The 27,624-nt window shown below is 35.9% G+C and overlaps 1 protein-coding gene across 1 annotated transcript in view; it reads left to right on the top strand.

Annotated features, from left to right (window-relative positions):
- The window catches only part of SKAP2 (src kinase associated phosphoprotein 2), a 121,141-nt gene that overhangs the window by 15,097 nt on the left and 78,420 nt on the right, over positions 1-27,624 (top strand). The window contains exon 4 of the mRNA XM_074574899.1: positions 8,823-8,927. Within this exon, the coding sequence (XP_074431000.1) occupies positions 8,823-8,927 (105 nt within the window). The remainder of the gene's footprint in view (positions 1-8,822; positions 8,928-27,624) is intronic.

Here is a 27,624-nt window from a genome sequence, read left to right as displayed (position 1 = left end):
TATTTTTTTTATATTGCACCTCAGCACTGTTACTGAAGTTAAAATGTAGTTTCCCCCATCTCCTCACTGTCCAACAGAATTAAGGGTGGAAAAGTCAAATATTATTTTATTAAGAAAATGATTAACATGAAATTACGTGGCATGGCTGTTTGATTGCAAATGCATCTGACTTTCTGGAGAGCACATTTTTGAAGACTTAATAATTTTCTGAGGCTATGACTCTCTAATAAACATGAGGATTGTCTACAAAGAGCAGAGTTTGCATTTACTGGTTTGCTTTTTTTTGAAGGTCAAAAAATTTCTAGTTTATTTACTTTTTTCAATGGCAAATTGATTCAGAATTTCTTTCCAATTCAACAAATTATTAATAAAGATTTCATTATCTCCAGTAAAGTGGATCATTTAATTGATATAGTCTGTAATTGTAACTGTATAACTTCCTTTGATTTCTGTGAAAATTGTATCGTCTTATTCTTTTATTTGAGTGCATTTGCTTCCTAAGAAGGATATATTGCTTTTTTTTCTTTTTTTAATTTTCATGATTTCTCTCTTTGGTTCAGACCGTAGAATTAGGTACAGATGGTGAAGCTTGTGAATGTCGATGCTTTAGTTTTATTTCAGTATTCATCAATAAAATAAGAGGGCTCTAAAGTTATACCATTGTTTTCTGCAAGTGAGGATAAATTTCTCCAAATTTGTGTGCATCTATGTGCATGAATATGAAAAAAATCAGGAGAAACGGGAGCCTGCACTTATTTGCAAAATATTTGAGGGAATGTGGTTCAGAGGTATGGGTTGTTCGTGTAATTTCCAGAGTTTAAGAAGTGTGTGCTAAACTTTGATTGTGTCATTCTTACTTCAGGCCTGTACAAATTAGGTGTGACTTCTGTAGGTGTAGAACAAAGGACCCACATGGAGGTAAGCAGTCAGATTCTTGGCCAGCTACTAGTGCAACAAAGCAGCGGCAGCAGCTGAGTGAGGTCAACTTTTATGTCCACTTGTACCTCTGTGCACACCTAAACATTTGAAAAATGGAAAATTTGAGAAAAGGTTAAAAACTGAAGTGGCAGTGATGGTTAGACATTTTCTTGTTCCTCCCTCCTCCAGAGAAAGAAGAAATATCCCAAACTATAAGGTGAAAAAGGAGAATATCTTTTAGGAAAAAAGGAGGGATGAAAGCAGAAATGTGGAAACTGCACTGAAACAAACTAGGAAGAATGAAAACTACTATGCATGTTTAAACTTTATATTTGTTCTTCATTGTTTTGCATTAGCAGCTACTCCATTTTTTAATGCAAATAACATGCAAATAATCTTTGTTGTAGCTGAAAGAAGAGGTGAAGAATGATTTGTACTATGTGCCATATTATCATGGTACAGTAATTATGATAAATGTTAATTAGCATACTATAGCAGCTATTTCCAAGAATTTTGTGAGTTGTGACCTGTCATCCTTCCAGGGGCATCAAGAAGAATCTTTTGGAGGCCAAAAGAAGTGGACTAATACTTTCAAAATTCATATCTTTCCTGTATAACATAATGAAACTTGATTCTGGTCTCTCAAACAGCAGCTCCGTCAGCTGGTGAGTTGTTCCACAAGTATGCTTTGTGGGCATCAGCTTGTCCCTCCACTCTTTTGTCATTGCATGTTCTTGAAGTTCTACTGGCTTTGCATGTAATGACTAGTCAGTTCTACCAAGGTATTGTATGTGAGCTCTTGTTGTATGGGCTTTGGCCACTAGCATGCAGAATCTTACCTTCCATAAAGATAAGGCAAGGAGGTTTTAAAAGAAGAATAAAAAAAAAATAAAAATTGAAGAGCCTGTGCACAAGTAGAACCAAGCTCCTTAAAACTAAAATCATCCAGACGCGTATCTCTTAACTTTCAGAAAGCACATACATACTTCTTTGCAACCAGATTGATGAACTTCAGGACTTTCTTGCATCCTCTTAAGAGTAAGCCTTCTTATGTTGCCTGTCATGTCAGTAAATATGCTGGCAAAAGCATCTTTTGTGTCTACACACTGAAAAATTAAGCTTTTTAGAGGAAATAGGTACATGTGAAAATTCAAGAAAAAAATTAATTATACAGGAAAATATTTAATTCTCATGTGTGATGGGTTACCTGATTTTACACTGACCTTTACAGTTAAGTATAATGTTGATTTACGGGCAAAGAAAGTGCATGTTGTTCTTATGACCAAAAATGTACAATTGTATTAATATCCAAACCACTAATCTTTCCACAAAATGTATTTTTATTTATTGAGTTACGTTATTAAACATTTATTATTTTTATTTTATTCTTAAATTAAGGAACTCAGTATAAATGTCTTTTTATCTTAGATACTGATGCAGTTTTTTTCTTATCACTTGAAATATTTGGCTCTGCATCTCAGCAGTTTAAGCAAAATCAAAAAGCCATAGTCACACTCAGGGTGACCTGTTCTAGATCTTAGAATTGGGAAAGAACTTGAAAACTAAGATAATTTTCATAGAAATTGGATTAATTTTTTATAAGACTAGTATACCACTAAGGATATAGAAGTCTGGACTTTGTCAGAGATCCTGAGTTAATACAGTTTTTGGCATTTCTCTGTTTTGAGATTAATTGAATCAATACCGTGGCTGCCAAAATGTTTAGTTAAAAGAACCTTGTTTTCAATTTATGCTAAAAATAGTGCTAAAGTTGGCAGAAGCACTATAAGCCCTAGAAACTATTTGTGTTTGAAGCTCACTTGCCATCTGTTCTTTGCATTTATTTTAGTAAAATATATATTTTTAATCACTTTTAACAAAAGATTTTGGCGCAGTGTTGAAAGTGAGACACCAGAAGTACTAGCCAAATCGAGTCATAATATGGGAATTTGCAGAACAAGTTCCCCATAAAGCACTCAGAGCACCTTGTATCTGATCTGCAGCACACGACTTTGGCACTATTTATGTAGAAAAGTATGATTTGACATTTGCTGAACTACCACTTTTCAGTCTGATAAAAACTGATGAAGGTCCACTTTCATTTTCATTTCACGGTAGTATAATAGAAGATAAACCTGTGTCTCTAGAGCATTGGTGTTCTTCTCTATGTAATTATTGGGAGCACCTGTAGGAAACCTTTAAAAGACTTGGATGCCTTTGGCTGTTGGCAGGGCAGTGAGTGGCTGGAGTCTGAGACATCTGCTTCCTGGGAATAGTCGAGCTGATAGAGTAGAACTATATGCAAAGGCTTTGTATTTTCTGCCCTTTGTTTTTTCTTTTTTTCTGTTTTCTGTGGAGGTGATACATCCTTTTTTGTCTCTGTACACTATATTTTTCAGGAAATGGCAGCAGGTAGGAGTCTCTTTGGACTTGAGAAAGGGAAGCAGTAGCTTGTGGTCATCAGAACAGTATGTGGATGTGAGCTCTATATTTTAACACACTTGAGCTTTCAGTCAGGAGCAAAAATACGTCGTTAGTATTTAACCATAAATGGGAAAGATATGGCTTGGTTGTTAGACAGTCCTTTGAGGATCATCATGACATATTTCTGGAGAGACCATTAAATGCATTAGAAGTGTGCCAAATATCACTCTACCCTGGAAGTCTGGAGGGTTTCATTGTAGGCAAGTCACTGTGTTGTCCCTTTCACCTATGCGCAGCTGTTACCTGTGAAGTGCCCATACCAAGTGCAATTTTGAGCAGCACAAGACACAGGCACCAGTGCAGCACAAAATGGTCTTACCCTGATGTGCATCATCAGAATGAGAGGCAGCTCAGCAAGTAAAAGCTGTGTTGCTTTTCTTGCTTGAAGCATATTTGCTTACAAACCTAATGCTGTTTCAGTATTGTTTTAACAAATAGCTGCTGAAGAATTCCTACTTGGCCTTTACAAAACAAGCAATTAAAACCATCACATTAATATGAGACTCTAGAAGACACTTCAGGAATGTGTGTGTTGGAGCGAATTGCATGGCAAAGCATATGTTGAGAAAGTGGCTGTTGGAAGAATGCAGTCTTGCTGCTACTGACCCAAGCCACCGGTCATCTTGCATCTTAAAATAAGCAGCTATGCTAACCAAGGGGCTAAAGTATACCTGTACCAGCTTGAAAGCAACTCTGTGTAGTCATTTTTGTGAAAAACTGTGTAGTGAGAACCTTCTGTTTATGTCCTTGGTGGCTTTATCCAGTTCTTTCTTTCATGGGTTCTTACTGCAGCAGAGACTGGATGGGAGGAAGTGATTTCAACCTGCTGTTGGGACCTTCCGAAACGGCAAGGAGCAAGATGTTTTAACCCGTATGTCTTTTTATTTTTGTGAGTTGCGTTATTTCTCTTACATTTGAGCGATTTTAATGCATCGCTCTGTCTAGACTTTTTTAGAAATAAAATGGAAGCGTGTAGTGATCTGGGGACCTTGAGCTAGCAAGCCTCTTATGGAGGCATTGGCTGAAACACCTTGCTTGCTCTTTTTTAGATTTAGAAGTAGTGTCTTTCATGCCTAGGAGTTCATTACTGTAATCATACTCTTGCAGAAGAAAAATTACTGGGGGGGGTGGAGGAAATTAGGATTTATTTATTTATTTATATCGGATTCTTATAAAGTAATATGCTGTTCATTATATTCAGATAAATCTGTTGGGAAATCTTCAGAACAGAGGGTGGGGACTGAAGTGCAGTCCTTGTTACATACAATGAGGACAGTTCGTGTTTTATGCTCCAGTCCCAATGTGGTACACTTACTCTTTGGTATGCAGCATTTTCTAAATCAATAAATGAGCTGTAATGGAAAAGGTAGCATTTAATAAGGAAAGATGTATGTTTTTTTTACAGATAACATAAAATATTGATTCTGCTATCAAACCTATAAGAGGTTACTGTAAACTGCAGAAACTGGAGAATAGGGTCAGTTCATGTACATATTTTTGTTATTGTTATAACTGTTAGCTATCTACTGTTAATTAAACTTTTTCCAACTTCCAGATAAATCATATGGTATTCTGGGAAAACAAGAAACTATATTAATGAGCATCAACTCTTTAATTATCCTTGTGACTACATAACAGGGACACATTCATGTCATTTCTTTGTGCAATAACTTTTGCAAAGAAGTATTTTTAAACTGATCATTAATTTTATGACCACAGAAATGAGATGCAAAATTTATGCTGTTGTCATTGGCACAGGTTCAAGGCACTACTGACATTATGTGTGATTGTAATGGAATGGCTGCCAACTAATGAGTCTATAGACATTTCGTTTGAGCATGCTTTGCTTTTAGATGTCTGATTAGGCTGTAATGCTTTCAATTATGCCTGCAAATTGTATTGGATACGTTTACCTGATGCCCATTGTTGCTTTGTAGTTCGGTTTTCTATTACATAAATGCAAGTTGAATGCTTTTCTTTAATTTATTGATGCTTTTTGGGTGTATTTTTAGGTACTTGGCACCTGAAGATAGGAGCAGTGGCTTGTGCTGCTCAACACTGACTCCTCTGACTATTCAAGGAGTAACACATGTAGCTTTAAATGCAATTCTATCTAGTTTTCCTCAGTAGGTGGAGTATAAACTGCAATGCAACACCTTGATAGAGGAGCATGTGAAGGGGAGAAAGGGCAGACGTTACTCTGAGCAGGAATGGGAATGCAGGAGACCCCACAGAATCAACAGGAAGCCTCTCTATAAGCTGTCAGGAGCAATATCCTCATATATTAGTAGCATACACTCCTAAGATGTCTTTTAACCCTGCCAGAATTAGGAGGCAAAAACCCAAGGCTGATACTAGCCTGCAGTCATTCTTTTATGTGAGCACGTAAAAACATTATGCACGGTTGCCTGTTAAAGCTCCAGAGCGCATTGAGTCAGCTCTCGTATCAAAATGCCTGCAGTTTTTGTATACAAATGAGATGATTTAAGGATTGCATTTCAAGGTATAATATAAATTTACAAATATATTTATTTAATCTAAATAAAAAATGGAAGATTTCTGGTTTAATCTAATTCTGCAGGGCTACAGGTTGCTTGTATCTCTGTTTAGTGTCTGTGACCTATTCTCCACGTTTTTCATCTAAAAAAAGTGTGGGTACCTAAATGTATTGAATGACATGGGTTCTGTATATTTGTTCTGATTGCTTTCTCAGTGAGGTTTTTTCCTATCAAAGTCTTCAAGTCTTTATTTAGGATTTAACATCTAGAGAATACTTTGAAGACTATAATTCTTTCTTCATAATACCTCAACACTCTTTTTTTCTTTTGTTTTAAGAGCCTTTTGAACTTGCATATTGTAGACTTAGAACAGATACTTATTATAATTCTACATTGCCCATGGTTTTTGTTGTTTCAAATACAGTATATACCTAGGACACATGGTGTGCCCTGAATATGTATGTACTAAAAAGCCCCTTGTTTCTAGATATCTGGCTTTTATATGAGTGCAAAGCACAAAAGTTTACTGAATTTGAAATCCTTGGCATAATTAGAAAATGGTAATACTGTGACCTAATGGAAGAGCAGGGTAACAGTGCAGCTATGCAAACTTACATAAGAAATCACAACTTCTCAGAAAGAGATTATGTATAGTTGAGTGGGGCTAAAATCTCCGGAGATGTTCTTTCTACATGTGTTCTCATCTATTTGTCATCCCTAAGTGCTGCTCATTTGGTTTACTCTTACTGTTCAGCCCATGAATTTTGAGTGCTGGAGTGTGGTGTTCGTGGAAATGTTTTCCACTGGAAATACAGCCTAATAACTTAAATTTATGCTGGCACTTCATCAAGGTTAAATGATAGTATGTTTATGCATAGCTCATAAGAGGACATTTTCAACTGACAAGCAGGGCATCGGAGGTGAGGGTTTATACATACTTATATTCTATACATTCTAGTACTAGTAAAAGTTTAGGATGGGGAGAGTGGAACAATTTTTGATACTGTATAGGTCTACTCTTTTTATATGGAGTCCATCATCTAATAAAGATATATATATATATATATGAGGCAGAGAGAGACAGGCAACTGGTCTCGGGTGTGTAAGTATGAAAGATGATCATGCTGGCTGTAAATATGGCGTAATATTTTCTGTTCATGTGCTGTCTGCTCTCTGGTTTTCTGTTTGGAGGAAGAGGTGAATCCCAGAGAGGGATAATTTACTTTTGATTGGATTGACAGGTGTGATGAAATGCAAATATTTTGGTGAGATTAACACGATGGCTGGAGTGCTACTGGAAGATGGCAGTGTCAAAAATAGATTGGAGTCAGGTTCAGATTCAAAGCAGTTGTTATATGGCATGGGAACTTGAAAGGAAGCTTTCCCAAGAAAAGCATGCTAAATTAATGAAGGGTAAACCAGGTTGGTATTTAACAATCTTCGGATGTAAAAGAACTCCGGCAAAGCAAAGATCAGGCTTTGTTGTCTTATCTGCAGTGAAAACTTGCTGTTCTTTGCTAACAGCTGTGGTGCTTTTTGGGCACAGACTGAATTTTCCATGAATTTCCATGATTAAAAGGGAAGCAAAGTGGTAAAACTTTTAAGCGTGGACAGACAGTCCTACTGATGAATGCGATTCATATGTCTGTGGATAGGAATATTTTCACTTATGCATGGGCTTTATTTTGGGTTCTGAGAAATTAGTTATCTGATACAGTGCTCCAAAAGGGAGTATGTGAATAGAAAAGCATGTCTGGAGGTCTCCGAAAAGCTTTCTGTGTATGAATATATACCAAAAGGCAATGCTTGTGCAATTTACCTTTATATGCTTTTTAAGAAAATTGAGGGTCATTTGATCTTTTGGAGCATGAGCTTTATGATTTGGGTTTGGTGACAGTATCCTATTTAGTTATTGGATTCTCCTCCTTCACCCAGATTTGATTTTTAATCTTTTTTTTAAAAAGGAACAGTGTAATTTTGTGGGTTTTTTAAAAATTTTTTTTCTGTATTTGCTATTTTTCCACCTCTTATTCACCTACATGGTATTAAAAAAAATAAAATCAGAAAATATACTGAGTTTTGGGAGGGAGAACTAAAATTTTGTCTAATTAAATGAAAGCCTCGGCTAATATTGATTTCACTTTCCCTTTTCCAGACTTTCACACTTAATGCGCTCTGATCAGTGTAATGCATAGGTTAGCTAATAATGTAGATTTTCTATATATTGTATATATAATGTGGATTTTACGTATATTTTTATATATTAGTAGAGGAATTCATCAACAGAATGCTGCATGAAGCTGCAGGTTGAGACTGGCTGCTGTCAGAAGGCGATTCCATTTTTAGTTTCGTGGGAGGAATACACATACACACGCACCACTTACAAAGTAGCACCTAATGATGGTGAAGAAAAGCGAAAGTGGGCAGAGGGCGACAAACTGCTGCCAAAAGTAGTTTGGCAGTTCCTTGGAGGGAAGTTGCCGCGGCTCCGTCCTGCAGTCGGGCAGGCAGAACTTGGGAGCTTGGCACTGCCTGTTTCTCCTCCTGCCACTGCGTCCCCTTGCCCACCTCTTTGCTCTGTGGTGTGTGTTTCTTCCCCCCGTTCCCCCCCACCCCGTGTGAGAAGCTGTCAGCTGTGCAGCGCTGGGAGCAGGTTCATTATATGACAGTTCATTATATGGAAGGAAATGGCTCCAGCAACATGTACATGGCCAGTTAGAAGGTAACCCTAGAACCGCAGCACTCACAGCTGCACTTGAATGTACAAGGTATCTGTTATCAGAGTCCATGAGAAATGGTATTTTTTGGTTTCAGATAGGAACTGGCATCCTCCTTACTAATGAAAATATTTGCCTTTGGATGCTGTTTGTGTTTACATTTAACTACCTGTTTTAACTACCAATGTATCTCTAACTTTTACAGAATTGGAAGATGAGGAAGAGTCCGAGAGCTCTTTTTCTTCACCTCCTGATAGTGTCTCAATAGCATCTGACCGATACGATAAAGAGGATGAAGCACCCTCTGATGGTATGTGACACAGTTTACCTTAGAACGTACTAGATTTGCCAGTCTGCTACAAACTCATGTAATCGGATCCTTGTGATGCGAATGTTAGTGTTGGAAATCAGATATACAGATAAGCATCACAGCTGGGCAGTTTTCTTACCTTTACAAGAACCTTTAAAGGAACTGAAGAGCTCTCTCTAGTGGTCCTAGAGCATACTGAAGGTGTCTCAAATTTACATGTTTTTTTTTAAACTCATGTTTTTTCATAACAAAGCATCTTCTGTAGATGCATGTGTTCTTAAAGACAGATCAGTGGCTAAAACAGTGTGAATATTTGCAGTAACAAATTGTTTGTTAATTCAACATTATCAGATTCTTGCTTAATTTTATTGTGCTACTTAATGGCTTACTGTATTATTTATCTAATAAATAATGAAACAGTTTATGTGATTGATATTTTTCTGCAAACTCCATGCAGAATAGGTTCATAAAATATTAAATTAATTATTCCTACAATGTTTCCTTCCATTAAGACAGTGTTTTGTAGAATGTTTTCATTATATACATTTTAAATTTGAGTTTGCATTTAAAAAAATATCTAGGCTCCATAGCTGTTTTCCATGTTGTTTTATTTTGTATTCATTAAATTTAATGCTAAATGCAACTGTTCTGAAGACACGAACAACTGAATATTTCAACAGTTAACAAGCTTGCTTTAGCATAGTGTCCATATTTTTGAGGTTCGTTTATAGTGTACATAATATAAATACCTTCTATCGATAATATAAGGCAATAAATTAAGTATATGTACAAATAAATTAACGATGTATATTAATTTGTGGCACTAGAAGTTAGATAGACTTACTAGTGAATGATGTTTTGTGACATGATATGATGATCAAACTGTGCAGCTCCATCTCGAAATACAATTGCTGAATGAAAATATGCTTCCCGCAACATAGCACTCCACATTTTACGTTATCCAGATTATTCCCTTTGGAAACATAAATTGCTTTTATGAGGTATAAAATTATGTCTATTGCAGAACAGGGATAAGTCAAGTACATGCATAAGTGATAAACCTTCTAACCACTGATTCAGAATAACACAATTTTTTTTTTTTATATCCAGAACTCTGTAAAATGTGTAACAGTAATAATCACACTTTTTTATTTATATTGAGCTTGTTGCATTTTGGCAATGCGACCTTCTATTAAAAAAATAAAAACAAGCCTTTTTGCTTTCTGGTTGAAATGTAATTATCAGTCAAATTGAATATGGCTTTTAGAAAATGCAAGCTAATTTTCCAAACTACAGATGAATGCAACTTTCCATGTATCTATTTTTGCTTACAAACATAATCTTAACGTTATTTCTAATTGTAACTTAATAACATGGTACTGATTGCATAAAGAGTATGTGACAAAATTGTACGACTATTTAAAGAAAGATATGATTATAGATTTGTTTCAAAACAGTTAAGAAAAAAGTGATAATGTTTGTAAACCTAAATAATGAATGGCTGAAGAATGCTGATGCTAGGGTGCATGAAATACCTTATGAGTTTGTACAGATGGGTGATTAATTTTTAGCCTATTTTGGAAGGTGTAATTATATGAAGAGGTATAATAGCTGCCCAATGATACCTTAGCTAATTTGTTCCAGTTTAGGTAGAAATGTAGTGGGTGCAATTCTGTTATATTTAAGAGGATTTTACCTCACTGGTCTTTCTATGTTTTACAGTAAATCCTCTTTAATTATCTAGTGGGAGCACAGCATGAGAAGTTGAGAAAAGGCGGTAGATTTTTATCTGTAAATACTTTCATTCATTGGAGGAGTTATTCTGTTTTCGTGTTTGAATGTCCAGTGTGTCATTCTAAGACCATTTTGATTTTAACATATATAGTCCATCATTCAAGCCTAGCCACCTAGACTATATATGAAAGTGTACGTTGGGAGAATCTTGTAAGAGGTGGCTTGATCCTCAGAGGTGCCATTTGTTTCAGTTCTCATAGGCATGAATGGGTTTGTTGAAGCTTAATACTGTATTTTCCTGTTTTATCAGTCTGCTAATGTGTGATATTTAAACCCTACTCAGGAAGCTGGATATGTAAGGTAGATGTTTAATCTTACATGGTTACCAGTTTAGTTCAGCGGGGCTCCGTGCAGGTGTAAAACCTCATTTGTGTAGGATCAAGGCTATCAGCATTAACAGAGGGGTCTAACTGTAGGTAACCAAATTAGGTGTTCTTTATTTGTACTTGAGTCCATTCATATTTTTATCTAAAACCTTTTATATACATTTTCTGCTATACCGCCCCCCCCCAAAACAGGCATTTATATACATGAGTTAGACTACAAGGTTTGTACAACTTCTGAAAGCTTCACTGTTTCACTTTGCAGTGTTACTGTCAAAATATAATTTGTGAAGGCACCTGCTTGGTAACAGATAAAGAATTAGTGTATTACATGTACATTACAGTCATTGTAAAATTCTGGAGTTTTTATGTGACCTTTGTCTAATGGTGTATTAATTACAGGAGAGATAATCCATTTAACAATAAGTATGGGATAACTAAATTAGCACAGGTCACCTAAAGGCCTTTTGTCAAATCTGATTGTTATGTTGTCCTTTTGACTTTTACCTTATGGTAGGCACTAACAAAGTATCTAAACTTTGATGGATTATAAACTCTAAACATGATATGTATTTTTCATAATGCTAATGTAATTTTCTAGGTACTGAAAAGGTCAAACCCCCACGTCTCTGTGTGCATTCTAAGTCTGTCTTTCCTTTTAATATTTCTTTTTCTCTGTTCCTCTGGTTCAAAAGTTCACTCAGTTCCCAAATGGCCACCTAATTTTCCAGTTATTCCCTCAAGCCATATGTGTTTTGGTTTCTTTATGGTTTATTAGGTACTGTAGGAAAGTAGCATAAGTTATATCTTCTAATGAAATTCAAGCACACTTCAGTGATGCTTTGACTTGATTGCTGGCAGCAATTAAATCACAACGAAGGAGAATGATGCATAGGCTTACATCTCCAGACACTCTACAGAAATTGGAAGAGGGATAAAACACAACAAAACCCCCAAATAAAATAACAAACCCCAAAACAAGACAGACAAAACAAAACAGCACTGCCAGGCACTCAGTTCTTAACTTGATTTTTTTTTTCTTTTTTTTATTGGCTAACAGCCTGATTGATAGCAAAATCATAACTTGCTGTATGCTAACAGGCAGAGTTCACTTGTAGGTTATTGTGAGCTGATAAAGGGTTAGATGGAGTTTTGATTTTCGCATTGGTCCTTGGTGCACCAGATTAATGGAATTTCAATGAGAGACTGGAGTAGTCACAGCTTTGTCAGAAAAACAGATGGAGATTCTATAGCCATGTCTGCTCATTAATACCAGTTGCCTGAAAGGTGTACTACTTCTCTATACAAAAGACTCAACATAATTGATTTTTGAGTGGGGTATTTTTTCACTTATTGATGACTAGGTTTCTTGCAACTTAAATGACAGGTTTTTGTATAGCACATTGTATAACAATGTTATGTCTTATAAATTCTTACTCCCCTTCCATCTGTATTTTGAAGAATGTGTGTAGTGGAAAATATATATGTTTAGATCCATTAGAAACAAAAGCATACCAAAATACTTAAAAATTGAAATAGTAAGACTTTCTTTAAAGTTGGTAACAAACTCATTTTTGGTTGAGACATTAATGGGGAAAAGGTTATTGTTTTTCATTTAATTTTCCGGTTTCTCAGGATGGTATTAAATCTAGGTTCAATGACATGTGGAAACTTTCCTATTTAACAGTGTAATCTTCTTTTATGATCTCGAGGGATTTTTTTTTTTTTTTGAACAGTAAAATTTTTTGGTTTATGGTATGGTAACTTGATTCCATAGCAGGAAATGGCATTAATATTAAAGGAATAACTTTCTGTCTTTGTAAGTACTGTGAGGGAACCGACCACTTCTGAAGAAGGTATGTCTGGTTAGCTCTGCAGGGAGTATGTGATTGGGTAATTACTGGATCTAAAGAGATCACAGTGAATGCTATGATAAAATAATTTAGATCATCATAATTTCTAGGGAAGGTCTAGAAATGTTGCCTTGAGCATGTAAGGATGAAAGAAGTACTAAAAATGTGTCTGGGGACCTGTATGCTCTTCAAATTATCATATTTGGCTATAGTTTATGAATAAAATATGCTTTTTAGTAGAAAATTGTTAAATAGGGTGAGAATCTCATACTAAAAATTCCCCATAGTTGAAGTGGAGGAAGGTAGGGCCTAAGCAAACAAAATAGGACACTTGGAGAACTTTGAGGAATCAGAATAAATGAAGGGGTTGTGCTTTAGATGTTTATCATCAGAATGCAGTCTTGAAAAGGAGCAGAACTTGTTGTTCCCTGCAACATGCTTTTCTTGGTATATTTTGTGGATGAAACAACAGGTTTTATCACTTTGTTTTCATGCAGCTCCTCTGGAAAAGTTCTGTACAAGTCTTTGCAGGTTTGAGTCAACTATTTTACATGATCTATAGTAGTTCCTTTGCATGAACTTCATAATTTGCATTTTGATTGATCAAGTGAGAATGACAAATTGTGTGACTAAATTTTGCATGTTGTTTCTTTTGACATTTTAAGTCTCAAATACAAGTACTGATTAAGTTTTGTTTTGTTTTTTTCCACTATTTGGTAGGCATACAGGTTTGAATACAGTCACTGAAGAAGGGTAGGGTTCAGCCTAAGATCTTATCTTTATGTACAAAAACTGTGTTCCATCACTGAGCCAGTTAAGCAGTATTAGCAGCTAAGTTAGCAAAGGTTGGAGAATGGACAACGCAGCAAGGATTTTTCTGTCCCCTCTCATTTTGCCCCTCCTATACCCCTAGTCTTGTATTGGTTTACCACTATTTCAGTGTTATAATCACGTACGTGGAGAGGATGTTTGGTTGTCTTGGGGATGACAGCGTTGGAAGTTTACCTGACTTATTCTAGAGGATTAGTTATTTGCTTTGCAATACTGGAGAGATTTCCAAACTAAGCACATGACATCCATTCAAAGAAGTGAGAAACTTCTTTAGTTGTCTTTTTTTTTTTTTTTTTTTCCTCATAGGCAGATCTCTTTGAAGGCAGAAAACCAGGTATTTTCTTATCCCTTATATCTCTTTAAATATTTAAGCTTGATTAAAAAAAGATAGTATTGAGGGGAGGTAAGATCTAGGTTTACTGAGACAGTTGATCTTTGGTAAGAAAAGGTGATTTTCCTTTATATTCTTAGGAGCTGGCAGGAGAGCAGTAGGATCAGTGCCATGGGAAAAGGGAAAGGTTGGACTTTGACCTACCAGCTTTGTTTTGAGAGCATGCTGGTTACTGTCAGAATTGTGACTGGGAAATAATGCAATTTATTATTTTGATATACGTAGATAATTCTATGTTTTCATCAACAGTTCAGTAGACTTGCTGTATCTGAACATGTTGTATGACAGAGGAAATACTATATATTGCAATGTATTATGATTCAGCATTTCTGGGACATCGCTGTCTGAAAAGGTAATACAATTGATCAGAAAGGCTGCTTTCAGAATTCGAAGAAGTCATAATCAGCAGCTCAATCTCAGGCAGGAAGATTAAAGTCTAAAATTTCCAATGTGGTATGCTGAGGCTGTCAGAGGAAGGATGCGTCACTAAAGGATTAGGCTGAGACACTTATGGTCAGTTTAGATGTCACGCAAAATACAGTCTTTTACAAGCTGATGGAACACAATGAAAAGTAAAACATACTAAAGAGGAACTTAAAATGTGAAGCGTATTTTAAAAGTCCAATTTATGAGGATATTGATGCACATGGGACCACGTGTGTGTAAATTCCCAGATCCAAATCCGTTTGCTCGACAAATGAAAAGAGAGCGCTAACTTTGCTGAAATTTTCAAAAGCTGTAAGGATCAACTCCTTGTTGGATAGGAGAGACCTTAAGAATAAAGTAAATGTATCATCTTTAGCATGCCTGAGACATTTCTTGTCAGACACCTGTCTCATCTTTCCTAAAAATCTCTAATGGTGAACTTCAGTCTTCCCCAAGCAGCCTGTCCCAATGCTGCACTATACTTGCTGTAGAGGATACATACCCTAAACACTTCTTGTCAGTCTGTTGACATTTCTGTTTTGTCCATAAAGGAAACAATTATGGCATATTTCCTGCCTCCCTCCCCCCACCCCCCCCCGCCTTCTGTCATGAATGTATTTGAAGACTTAGAAGAGTCTATAACTTTCCGCATGTAACTGCTGTTGAAACCTTATGAAAAGAACAAGGGGCTGAAGTGCTTGCTTGTTTGTTCATTCGTAGCATCCATAGCAGCGGATATAGCAGAAATTTTGGAGACGCAAGAAGTTTTAAAAAAAAAAGTGCATGTGAAATATGCAAAGCTAATCTAATAAATTTTGATTTAAACCGTTTGCACAGAACAGAAGGGATTAATTTCTGATAGGAAGCAGAAGTTTTAAGTGAAATTTTGGCCCTATTAAAGTCAACAGTAAAGTTAAAAATAGCATCATGTAGGTTAACAGTGTGTACAAATTGATGATACTAAAACATTTGAACTTCTAATTATCATGATGAAAAACTTCCTATTAAACAATAAACCCCTGTGTTCTTTTAACATTTACCTTTCTCCCATGGGAGAGATGACATGGTTTGTTGCTCATTTTATTTCATCTATGTTGCTTCAGTGACTGAGCAATAACAAAACAGCCATGTATGTTCCACGACTATGCAGGACAATATCCACAATAAAAAACAAATAATGACCTGCTTAACCCATTTCTTTTTCATATTAGATCATAATTTTATTCAAGATACCTAACAATGTTATGGTAAAAAAACCAAACAACCCAGAAAGCTGAAGTGCAATGGATTTTTCTATTTACTTTATATTGCTTGTTGGCCTATTGTTTTTCTAGATCGGTTCTTATACATCACAAACAGCTGCAATAAAAAGGAAGAGGGAAGGTTTTTCTTACCCTTTTTGATATGTCAAGCTTTTCAGGTTTGTTTTGGAGGCTGTTAATTATGGATTTAGGGTGTTGTTAATGCTTTCCTCAGCTGAGTGAATGTCTGCCTTCTGATTTCCCTGTAATTCCTCTTTTTGCCTGCCAAGCGTTAATGGCAAATCAGCTTCCATTCTGCTCCTTACTCCTTCCCTCCCAGAACCAGACGGATGCATCAATCGTAGATGATAGTGCTGCTTCATGCTACTCCAGTGGCACCTTGAGGTGGGTACCCTTCTAGCACCTTTCCAGAGGTGAGCAAGTCCAACAGATTGTTGCTGCTCAGCATTCGGCACAAGAGGCATCTTTTCCTTCCTGATAGCTACCAAGTACAACTGGAAAATGGGTCTGCCTTTAGCATATACTGTGCAGTAGACCCAAACATCTTAGGGGAGAACACACTCTACAAAAACATAATGGTTTGTTTTAGGCTAGATCAGAAATAGATAAAACAATGCTCTTGTGTGGTACTTTGTTTTCCATGTCAAGGATGAGGCCTTAGGATATAGGAACCAACTGGGGAAAAAAAAATAGCCTTGCAATAAAAGTAAGAATTAAAATTTCTTCCTCTGAATTGGCGATTAGGAATTTTTGCTCGTATCTAATTTATTGCCTGCACTGAGGTGTGTATTAACACCAATGAGCAGAAAAAGATTTTTCCCATATTCCTGTTTTTGTGTTTTAACTGATTAGTACTTTCTGTAGAGGTGCAAAGTGTATCTGTAGAGCTGTTTTCTGTCAGGCGTCATGCAATCCAGGCATTCATTTAGTGGATTTGGGTTTGTTTCCTTTTAAATAAAAGGGAAGTTGCAGTGGGTTAACATTTGTGAATTTTGAGATTCAATTTGAATGGAAAAGTAAAAACTTTGAACAGAAAAGCAAAAACTATGTCATGAAAAGGTTTATTAAAGTGTTTTGCAAAGAAATAAAAACCATCGTATATTAAATCTTTGTCATATCCACTATGTGGGCAAGTTCATTATTGCCCTTATCGAGAAGATGTTGCAGGTATTGTTCACTGCTTAAAAATTTGTAGCAGGAACCATGCTTTCTTTGGACATCTGTCACTAGACAATATTAGTTTGATTGATAGTTTCCTCAGTATTTCTTCGTAGATGTTTACTTGTATTACTTAAAAGAGTAGGACTTTAGAGTAGCAGACTAAAAATGCTGAATGCTGTCTTTTCTCCAAACTAAATTTATTCCTGCAGTTTCTTAACTAATACTAGTCAGAGCCTATTCACCACTATTGCAATAGTGATAGACAATATCCCATGAGGATCTTAGCCCTCTCTTCTCTACTGCTGGTAGTCAGAAATAGTTTTGGCCCCATTTTGGCCAAGGAATTATGAATGATTCTATACTATAAAATGGAGGAAAACCTCTTTCTGGGTTAGACAAGACTTTCCTGGCTGCCTTCTGAATATTTTCTCTGTCTACCTGAACAGACACTCCTTAATGGAAAGTACATCACAGCTTGATAATAACTTTCCAGACATATCCTAGTCTTCATATAAAACATCTTCTTGCTTGTTCCTCAACGGTCAAATTTTGTGTTTATGTATATGGGTGATGTGTAAATACTCACAACGCATATTGAAAGGCGCGGTTAGTTTATTATGTGATTCACGTGTCTGCACTTGTGCATCACCACTTTGCATTGAAGAGGTAAGGGGAAAGGATTGGTGTTGAAAGAATGTGATTGTGGGCAAAAGGATGTTTGGACTGTGTACATGGCTGTGCTATAAGACGAAAATGGGATGGAGACAAGTGGTCCAAGTCTTCTTGGTAGGTAACAGATAAAGTACTCTTTCGCAAGTGTGGATACAGGAAATGGGCCTTACTACTGCTCTTGCCTGGGAAGAAGTTAATGGAAGTGTTGTTATTGACTTCCAATTAAAAAAAAAAAAATAAAAATTAACCTTGCCTGTCTTCAGGTGGAGAGTCTAACACATTCTTAAAATTCCATCTATTTTGTATTTAGCAGTTTGAATATGTGTTTGTCTTTTTGATTTCGAAAACAGCTTTCCTTATGTGAAAGTAGGAGTGGAGTAATTTTTCTCCCTTTAACAGTTTCTTCAGAAGCTAGCTTTAATTCTGTATTTTAACAGAAAAAAAAAAAATCATGAGACTACCACAAACTTTTTTAATCAAAGCTTTTTGGAATATTTGTGTGTGTAAACTAACTGCAAGTTAAAAGTGCAAAAACCACAAAGGAATGTAGTCATAAAATTGAGAAGTGCAGAGATTTTTTTTTTTCTGTAATTGGTACAGATATGGTTTGGAATTTTAGGTGGAAAATAAAAGCTGCAAAATAAAAACTTTATTTTTACTTGTTAACCACAACACATCTGCAGCTTTTATTTGGAAATATGGACTACGAGATGCAGTTGATAGAGGTGCATTTAATTTTTGCTATATGGCATACCTTTTTTTTTTTTTTAATGTCTGGAATCTTCCAGTGCTCTCATTCATTTGAGCAATATTTAGAATGTGGTATAAAAATAATGTGAAAATGCCGTAGTGAGCTGGTGATAATTGATTTACTCCATCACACTGAAATACCTCTTGTTTTCCTCTTCCTCATCCCTTGGGCAATAATCATGGGATCAAGCTGCCAGTCTGTAGATATAATTTTTCTAGCAGTGCCATCTGGCTCCTTGGCACTGGAAGTTGTATTGGCTTCTTTGCTGTTTCCACTGATTTTTGTCAAATGTTAGTCTGTTGATGAGATGTCTTTTGCTAGTGGATACTGATTTCCAACCCCCCCAAGAGTATATTGGGTTTTATTGGTGTTGTAAGGGACCACTTATATGGTGTGGGTTTTGTTGTTGTCTTTTGTGTTGGTTTTTTTTTTTTAATGGAATTTGGGACTTAATATGGGATCTCCTTGAGGAAAAATTAGGATTTATGTATCAATTGGCTGCTTCCACCCATGTTTAAAATACAGTTTCCCGGGATTTTTGTACTTTTTGAATAGTACTAGCATCATGTCCTCTCACAGTTTTTTATAGATCTTCAACGTTAATATAGAATTGTCTCCTTTTTATTTTTCGTAACTTTCACTCTTTAAAGAAATTATAGATTAAAAATAAGAATTTGTAGGGTCTGTGTAACAGATGTAACAAACTTTATGTTTTTGAATAACCAACCAAGCAAACTATCTTTTTTTTAAATCACAAAACTACAGTTTTATTTTTGCTGTCAACTTTTCTTAAAAAAAAAAAAAAAAAAGTTCTGGAAATGGTGTCTCAGTAGAACAAACACATCTGAGTTGCTTTATTCTATTTGAGCCTTAGATGGGTTTCACTGCCATACAAGATATAATGATCACATTGATAAAGAGTTAGAAAAGAATGCTCTGTAAATAGTATTTTAATGGGGATGGGAGGCAGGAGGAGAATCCGCTTGATCTAAACTCTTTTGGTAATTATTATTGTTCGTATTAATTTCTGATTTTTTTAAAATTTATTTTTATTTCCTCTACTGGTCAGAAACATTCATTGGGGGGGAGGGAGGGAAGCCTGAGGAGCCAAGAATCCCTACAAATACAGAGTTTCAGAAAACCTGATTTTGGGTGAATAAAAAAAAAATAAATCCAAAGCTCTTTCTGTTGTTATGTAAGTGAACTCCTATTCATCAGGACAAGGTGAACTGATTTCAATCCTTTATATATATTTTTTTTTTTAATTTTTATTTTAACCACCATTTTCAGGTGCTATGTCTCAGATGAATAAATTATACTCATCCCTGGGTGTAAATCTAAATTTTTTTTTTTTGTGTTGAAAGTATTTTCTTGAAGTTTTTCAAGGTAACCTTATGAACCCTCAAACATGAGCAACTGTGTTTAATTGGCCTATTGGAATATTTTTATACTATTATCCCTAAAAGTAGAAAAGTATAAGCATTATTTATTTATCATAGCCTTAGTACTACCCTAGTGTAATGCCTTTGTTAATAAAATACTGTTAAACTTGTATTTAAATCAATATTATTGTGCTTTCCCAGCGCTGGACAAATTGTCCAGCACTGGAAACAATAGGACTAAAAGTCTTACATGAGGCAAGGAGGGCCTTGGTGAGGTTTTTGTAGCAGTTGGTTTGAATTAAATTTCAGGGATCTCTTGGTGTCTCTTTATAGTAGTCTTCTAAAGAAGATGACGACGACAGACAGGGTGTCTGAATGTGGGTCTCCTTATCGGTAACCTGACTCTGATACAAAGTGTGTATTTTTAACATATGAGTTCAGCTGAAAGAATCTATAGAAAGGGCTATAATATCAAAGTATGGCCAGCATAGCTAAATATGCATGATCTGTTGTTAATAGTAAAAGTGTAAGTCTTTAGGTTCACGGAATATATTCTCTCATGAAAGATTTTAAGGGCGTAGGCTATTTTAGCAAATCACGATATACCTCAAATCTTCGTTTTGTTCGTAACTAAATGTGAAGATAAAATGTTGCCGCTAATCAATTGCCTGGGATGCCACCTCATTAAGATTTACACGATCATCAAAAATGCCCAGAGTTGTTTGTTGGCTATATCCTAACTCAAATATATAAAGGGGGATACCACAGCATTTTTCTTTAGAATCGCAGGGAGTTCAGTGACCTTTCGTGGCAAATTATGTAGAAAGAAAATATTTATATTCATTTAAAATAACCTCCATGAAGAAATAGTCTCATTACCCTGTTTGATCAATTCCTTGCAGCCTGAGCTGTAGCATGCTGCTATTGCCATTGGTTGATGGAATACACTGAGAAGTGGCTAATGGTGATGGTGCTCATCAGGACAGGGTTCAGCCAGCGGTCAGCAACAAATAATTCAAGACTGTTTCTAAGTTTGTGGCTGGTGGAATTTGCTTCTTGCCCCAAGCCAGCAGCATTGCTGAGCTGGGCTATTTGATTAGAAGAGAAGCATATTTGCTTCTTAGCAACTGCACATTTGCACAACACACAGACCTATGCTGCCTCCAAAGGTTTGCCTTTTGTGATGGTGGAATAATACTTTTCTGTTGATTGACAGACAAAAGAGATCTTTGCAATGCAGAAGAGTTTACAACCAATTTTTTCTTTGTCTTTTGTAAACTTATCAGAGGTGCTTCTTAATTTAGCAGTGCCCGATGCAAATTTGTATATGCAGCAAGAGTGGCCATGATTTGAACTCCTACATCTAAGCTATCACCGCTACGCGTATTTAAAGGACAGATGCACACTTATGCTTAATCATTGGTGTGTGCAGCTTTTTCCCCAGCAGGTCTACTTAATGGAAATTATTTTCTACTGTATTTTGAAATAAATTTTAATACGTACATTACTATCTCCCACGCAAGAGTGATATTTCTTTTATAGAAGCTAATGATAAAGTGAAAGCTGTTCTATTCTCAGTGCTTTTTTAAAATATATTAACAAAAGTGTGGCCATGATTGCGATTCCAGTAGTGTGTGTGTAATTTTCGATGTAACATTTCCCACAGGAAGTAAGTCTACAGGAGAAAATGTGTCTAGTCAGTCGAAGGCAAAGGTATTTATAACACTGGTAATCCTTGAAAAAAGACAATTTAGGGAAAAGAAAGCCTGAGATTTACAGTCTTAGAAGGCCAGGGCAAGAAAAAAGCAAACCTTTTTTTTTTTTTTTTTATGGTTTTACAGCTCTTTTCACTCCTGGCCTATTGTGGAAGTTTCCGTATTGCCATAGTGGAGCAATAAATTGCTGATGTGGTTACTGAAACATTGCATGAAATAGCAAGTACAGTTAGTGTTAATGTGGGTTTTTGATGCAGATATCTGCTTGCATATTTTCCTAAATAAGACTTCTGTTTGCTTTCATAACTAAAAACAGTAAGTACGTTTCCAAGTGGGCTTTATAGTCTGTGAAAACTCTGTGTTTTAAGAGATAGAGAGAGTTAAGGCGGGAGTGCACAATAAAAGGACTGTGGGCCATATTGGCATGGCTAACATAAGCATCCAGGAGTTTAGTTACTAATAACCATTTCGGTGGCAATTCAGAGCCAGAAGAGGAGAGGAAGAAAGCTCTCTGATATGATGAGGCAATAATAAGCCCCAGATGTCCCTCTTTAAGTCAACATTAAACCTACTAGAGTTTTAAACCCTTTTTTGTGTAGGAATTTTGTTTTAGCCAGGTGAACAATTTTAAATAAATCATAATCCAAAATTTAGGCTTTTTAGAGAATTTTGAGGATGGTGAGGCAAAGTGAAAGCTATGAGGGGGAATCAGGGTCTGTTCTGGAGAAACAGGTATTTGGTGTGTCCACACTACTGAGCAGGAAGCAAGGTGTAAAAAGGGGTGCAACTGCTGTGTTGGAGCCCCTGTAAGGGCTGATTGGTGACTGACTGCTTTCTCTTCCTTGTTAAATTTGATGTGTGTTTATAGAGATTTTTTAGAAGGGTGTTTTGACGTTGTGGTAGGATTTCAGAGTCAGTAGGGAGAGGTGTTAGCCTTGGCTTAATTTCTGAGACATTCAGAGTTGTGATAGTGTGATAAGGTGGCTGCTTGTTATGCTGCCGATTTGCCAGAGAGATGCTTATGCCTGGTTGACTTATTTTTGTACCTCGATACCTGTTAAGGTGTCACCTGTGTTCTACCCAAATTTTGTATTTCTTTCAGTAATATATGCTCAATGAATTAGTGTTGGGGTTTTTTTGTTGTTTGGGGTTTTTTTTTGATAGCAGAGCGCCTTTTGCAAGCACTAGGCTTTTTGAACAAAGTAACTAAAATATGTAGGAATTGCCATATCGCTACTATCAAAAGGCAGCTATATCCAAGGTAGAATGCAGTAGCTTTTACAATGGCACTATAAACAATACGGAGCCATTTAAGAGCAGGATATGAGGAATATCTCACCTAATTGAAATGACAAGGGGGATTTTGCATAGATAGATGCAATTATTCATATTGGAGGTGGGCCAGAATGCTGGGGTTATTCCCCCCATCTTCCTAATTAGGCTTTCAGTTTCATTAGCAGTCATTGAGATATTGGGTGACTGACTTGTGTATGAACATAACCATAACACATAGAATATTTTATTAATTTATTTTTTTATTATTCTTTAGAAGCATCTCTTGGATTATGTTAAGAATTCTGTATAACATTATTATGGATCATTTTTGGTTGTATAGCTCAAGACAGGTAGAAATGAAGAAGTGTTTTAAGATGAGCAGAACACTGAACGTATGACGCCTGAAGGCAGCACAGCTATGCCTATTTTTGGGTGGACTGTGTGCCACAACGAAGCCACTAGCATATTTATATTAGTGGCATTTTATTTTTCCTTTTCCACAAGAGAATCTACAAGGATTTCTACCTTTACAAATGCGTATGTTGAGAAGGGAAATTAATCCAGCTTTGTTGTGCTCCCAGGATGTTTTCAACCTGGGGTAAATTTAACTTTGAGCAGGTCTGAGGAATCTACAGTTCTTGTTGTCTTTAAGCCCTAATTTAGGAAATATAACTTAATGTGTATGGTATCTTTAAATTCCCTTGCCACTCTAATACACTGTCATTGGATTTTTTTTTTTTTCCTCCCCCTGTTTGTTAATTGCCTTTGTCCTTCGGAAACAGACATTTTGAGGGAGTTTTGTTTTCCTTTTTATGGAACAATAATGAGGTGCAGTGATTCATACCATACTGTGTTGATACCAAATACCTGCTTGCTATGTTTTCGAAAGCACCTTGAGTGTCTGAACCTTAATTAAATTTCTAGGCCAGTCTTTTTTTCCAACTGACTTCTCCTTTTCCAAGTTCTATGATTAGTGTCATTTTGGGAATGTCAGGTACAGAATTTCTTCATTGTATCTGCAGTTAGTGATAATTCAGATCTTTAATTAAAAATAGCCTTCAATGAAGAACATCACAAACGTAAACCAAAAAGGTGAAAATGTTGTACAAAAGCAAATCTACTGAGTCAAAATGTTTTAAAACCCCAAAATCATGTTTATGAAACTGAACAAGCTAAAACAATGATAATCACCTTAAAACCAAGAAATAAATTGAGTAGCTCAGAACCGGAGTGGTTTAGGTTATTGGTTGGGTTCCCTCTGCTTTTTAACAATTAAATCAGAACAATGCTATTCTAACGTAGCATTATAATAACGAAGAGTGTGGTTACGACATAACTAGTTATCCTGGCTCCCACTTCTGTACAGATGAGGCCATAATTTGTCCTTTTGGTTTGATACGTACATTGATGATCCTCTTGTAATTCTTCGTGCATCCTTTAGGACTGAGATTCAGTTGTCTAGCTCTGATGGCTTTTTCATGTTAGCTTCTTCATCTGTAAGATTGTTCTAAGTAATATACCAATGATGTGTAAATAGTTTGAACAAAGTTATCTTTGTGTGTTGTATGTCCCTTCCATACCCAGAAGTAACTTCTTTTACCAAGATGTTTTAGTGGCTAATACATGTATTATTGAATAAAATGATGTTCATGAAATAAGGACAAATAGAAGAGTGATTAGTCATTGTATTCATTGAATATACCTCTAATCTTGCACAGAAATGGGCTTTAGTTGTGATATAAAGACATGCACCGGTATAGATAATGCATGAAGAAGTTGATGCTGGAGTCTTGTCCTTTAGTACTTCCATGTCACTGACTGGCTTCTGTGTAGTGTTCTCTAGCACAATTTTATCAAGTGTTTTTCAAGAATTTGTTGTCAAAGTATGTTATTTTTTAGAGGATAGCAAATTTATGCGAGGAAATCTGACAGTGCATTTGCGTAACTGTTGTAGATGCAAATACTTTTGCGGGAACCAATATAAAAAGGAACCTTTATAATGATTAGATTTTTATTTTGACACAGTTTTGTTGCTAGTCATAGATTTATTGGCTGCTTGTGGAAGTTCAATTTATGTACAAACTGAAGTTGTGATTTAGCTTTTGGGGTAAAAAAAAAGAAAAAGATATGAAAATTGGCTAAATGACAATAAATGCGTGTAATGTATTTTTCATGTGTCACCTTATTTTCATTGGACGAAGGCAGTTTTTGAATCCTCCGCTGTGTATGTATGTGTCCTTAATTTGAAAGAGTCCATGCTTCAGAGAACCTAATTGGGATAAAAACAAAAAGTGGGAGAAAAGGTTTGAAAACAGATGTGCAAATAGACTAGTGGAGGACCTAGGTTGTAGAGAAGGTGTGTGGCAGGGACTGGAATTAAATCTGTCACGTCAGCTGCAGTCCATAGAAATCTCTTCCTCCTTTACTAGAAGCGTAACTGTCAACTAAGAAGAAGTCTAAGTGGTTAGACATGCAGCAGTTTTATTCAGTGCGTTACCACTTATTATTATTTCCATATTACTGTATTCAGGCTTGAATAGGCAGCATTCTTTTGTTGTAGTACTTGTTCACCACTGCAGGATACCCATGTTCTTGATGTAGGGAGAGAGGCAGAGTGACAAGAGCTCAGCTAAGTCCTTAAACTAAAACCACTTAACATTTTACAGTTGTTAGTTTTTTGAGTGACAGTGAGAATTGAAAAAGTGTGTGTTCAAACTGAGGTAAAATTTTGGTTTTGATATTGGTGTATGTCCTAAGCTACCACCATTTTCAATGAGCTATTCGTATGTGTTAGATAACAGCATTTGTACCTGTTCTGATTTTATATTTAAAAAGGAGGGGAAGAGAAGGCAACATTATTAGGATCAAAAATTGTTTTTATTGGAAAATAGTTTCATTTAAATAATCAGAGTCATCTTACTGTTTACTGTAAGGATCCTCCTTCATGGTTATTTTCCTCGGTTTTTCTCTATCAGCCTGATGTATGCTATAGCAGTCACAGAAGACAGTATGCAGTTTTCTGTGAAATGCATGAATCAATACATATGTGACATCTCGATCTTATACATGCTGGAACCTTCCCTCCACCCCTTCTCTCTCCCTCCCTCCAACTGCTTACATTACTTTGAAAAAGTGTATGTGTGTGTGAGGCAGGGGAGAAACAGTAAAGTGGCACAGCAGGCCAGAAAATCAAATGTTTTTCCCTGTAAATATTTAAAAAAAAAAAACAAACCCATAATGAAACCAACAACATTTCACAGCATTTCTAGAAAGATACGAATACTGCTTCTCTGTTATGAAGAGGAGCAGTGGAGGCAAAGTAGCTCTGACTTGTCCAAGATTGCAAAAGGAATCTGGTTAAGAGCCAGGACTAGTTCAGCATTTTCTAGCTCCTGCTTACATGGTAAGATCTCTCCGTTATGTCTCACACTTTTCAGCTTTCTGAAGTTTTTGACAATTTGAAATGAATATTAAAGGGACATAGGGTAAACTTTTTTTTCCCCTGTCCTCAGAGACACATAATTTATTAACAGATGTCATCCTAACGTGTACACAACTTCCATGGCTTTGAGTGTTATTGTAAATGGTAAAAAGACTCTCTTTGGTTGGGTTTAAACTGATGCCGACTTCTGAAGTACGAGAGATGTTTGTAGTTTTGTATAATGTCTTAATTTTAATAAGATTATTTTACTATTAGAATGTTGGTAGTCCTCTAACTATTTACAAAAAGCATATTCTGCTCTGATTTTTAAATATCAGAAAAATCATTCAGATAATACAAGGTATAAGACTCCAGCACCCCCCTCCACCCCTCCGCAGGAGTTGTAGCAGTGCATTATACTACTGATATGGACACTAAAACTGTGAGTTTTCCCTTACTGGTTTATTTGAGGGCATCGCTTTTTTCTCTTTTATGAAAAAGGTGGTGGTGCAATTTAAAGGCTGGTATATAGACCATACCAAAAGTGGTAAAGTAAGTTCTGAAGGCAATAGTATAATTCTTTCTATCTGACAGATCACAGCTTAATTTACATAAACTGGTGGAAAAGTTTATGAAAGTTACTCTTCAACTTTGCAAGTGATTTAAGTGATTTGGCTTCACTTTAAAAACAGCAGCCTAAAACTGAGCTGCCTGAGTATTATCATTACTCCAAAGCAGCATAATTACCATTAGGAGAGAATTGGTTCCTTTAAAGGAAAAAATAATGAAGGGAAAACTTCTTAAAATGAGTTTTATTACATTTTTCTTATAAAATTAGTCTTTCATTTTGTTGATTAATGCTTGAGTTTAAGATTTTGATGTAGGCATTTCACCATTATAATTCTGAAATATGGGAAGTCCTTGAAAACATTCCCGGATTGCCTTCTGTCTGTCTGCCTTGTAAAAGATCCTTTCAGTTAAATGGACCATCCTCCTTAAATGATGTCATTAGCTTGGATTGAAAAGACATTGCCTGCAGGGAAATCATTTAATTGTCTTAAAGTGCTCTACTTCTGTAGATCTTGAAGCAGCACCCTCACTTCCATCTTTGTATCAGATAATTCATCTAAAATTCTGTTTTTAATCTCTGACGAAATATTGAGATGTAATTTCCACTTTTATTGGAGAAATTTGAGACCTTTTATAGTCTTGTCTCTGTCAAATGGATGGAAAAGTTTCGCTTGTTGAAATGCAAATGGGTACGGTCTTTTTTGACTTAAAGAATTAATTTAACTTGCATTCATGCAGTGCTTTATAAATATTAATGTATTGAACTCCTACGTTTCACTGATACCAGGATACACTTTTTTACATGTGTATTTCAAAAATCTGTAATATTTGCTTGTTCAAACAGAAAGTTAAGTTTTGGGGATAAATGCA

Source organism: Larus michahellis, chromosome 2, assembly GCF_964199755.1.
Source record: "Larus michahellis chromosome 2, bLarMic1.1, whole genome shotgun sequence".
Lineage (NCBI taxonomy): Eukaryota > Metazoa > Chordata > Aves > Charadriiformes > Laridae > Larus > Larus michahellis.
Note: the sequence above shows the minus strand (reverse complement) of the source record. Positions and strands in the feature narration are given on the sequence as shown.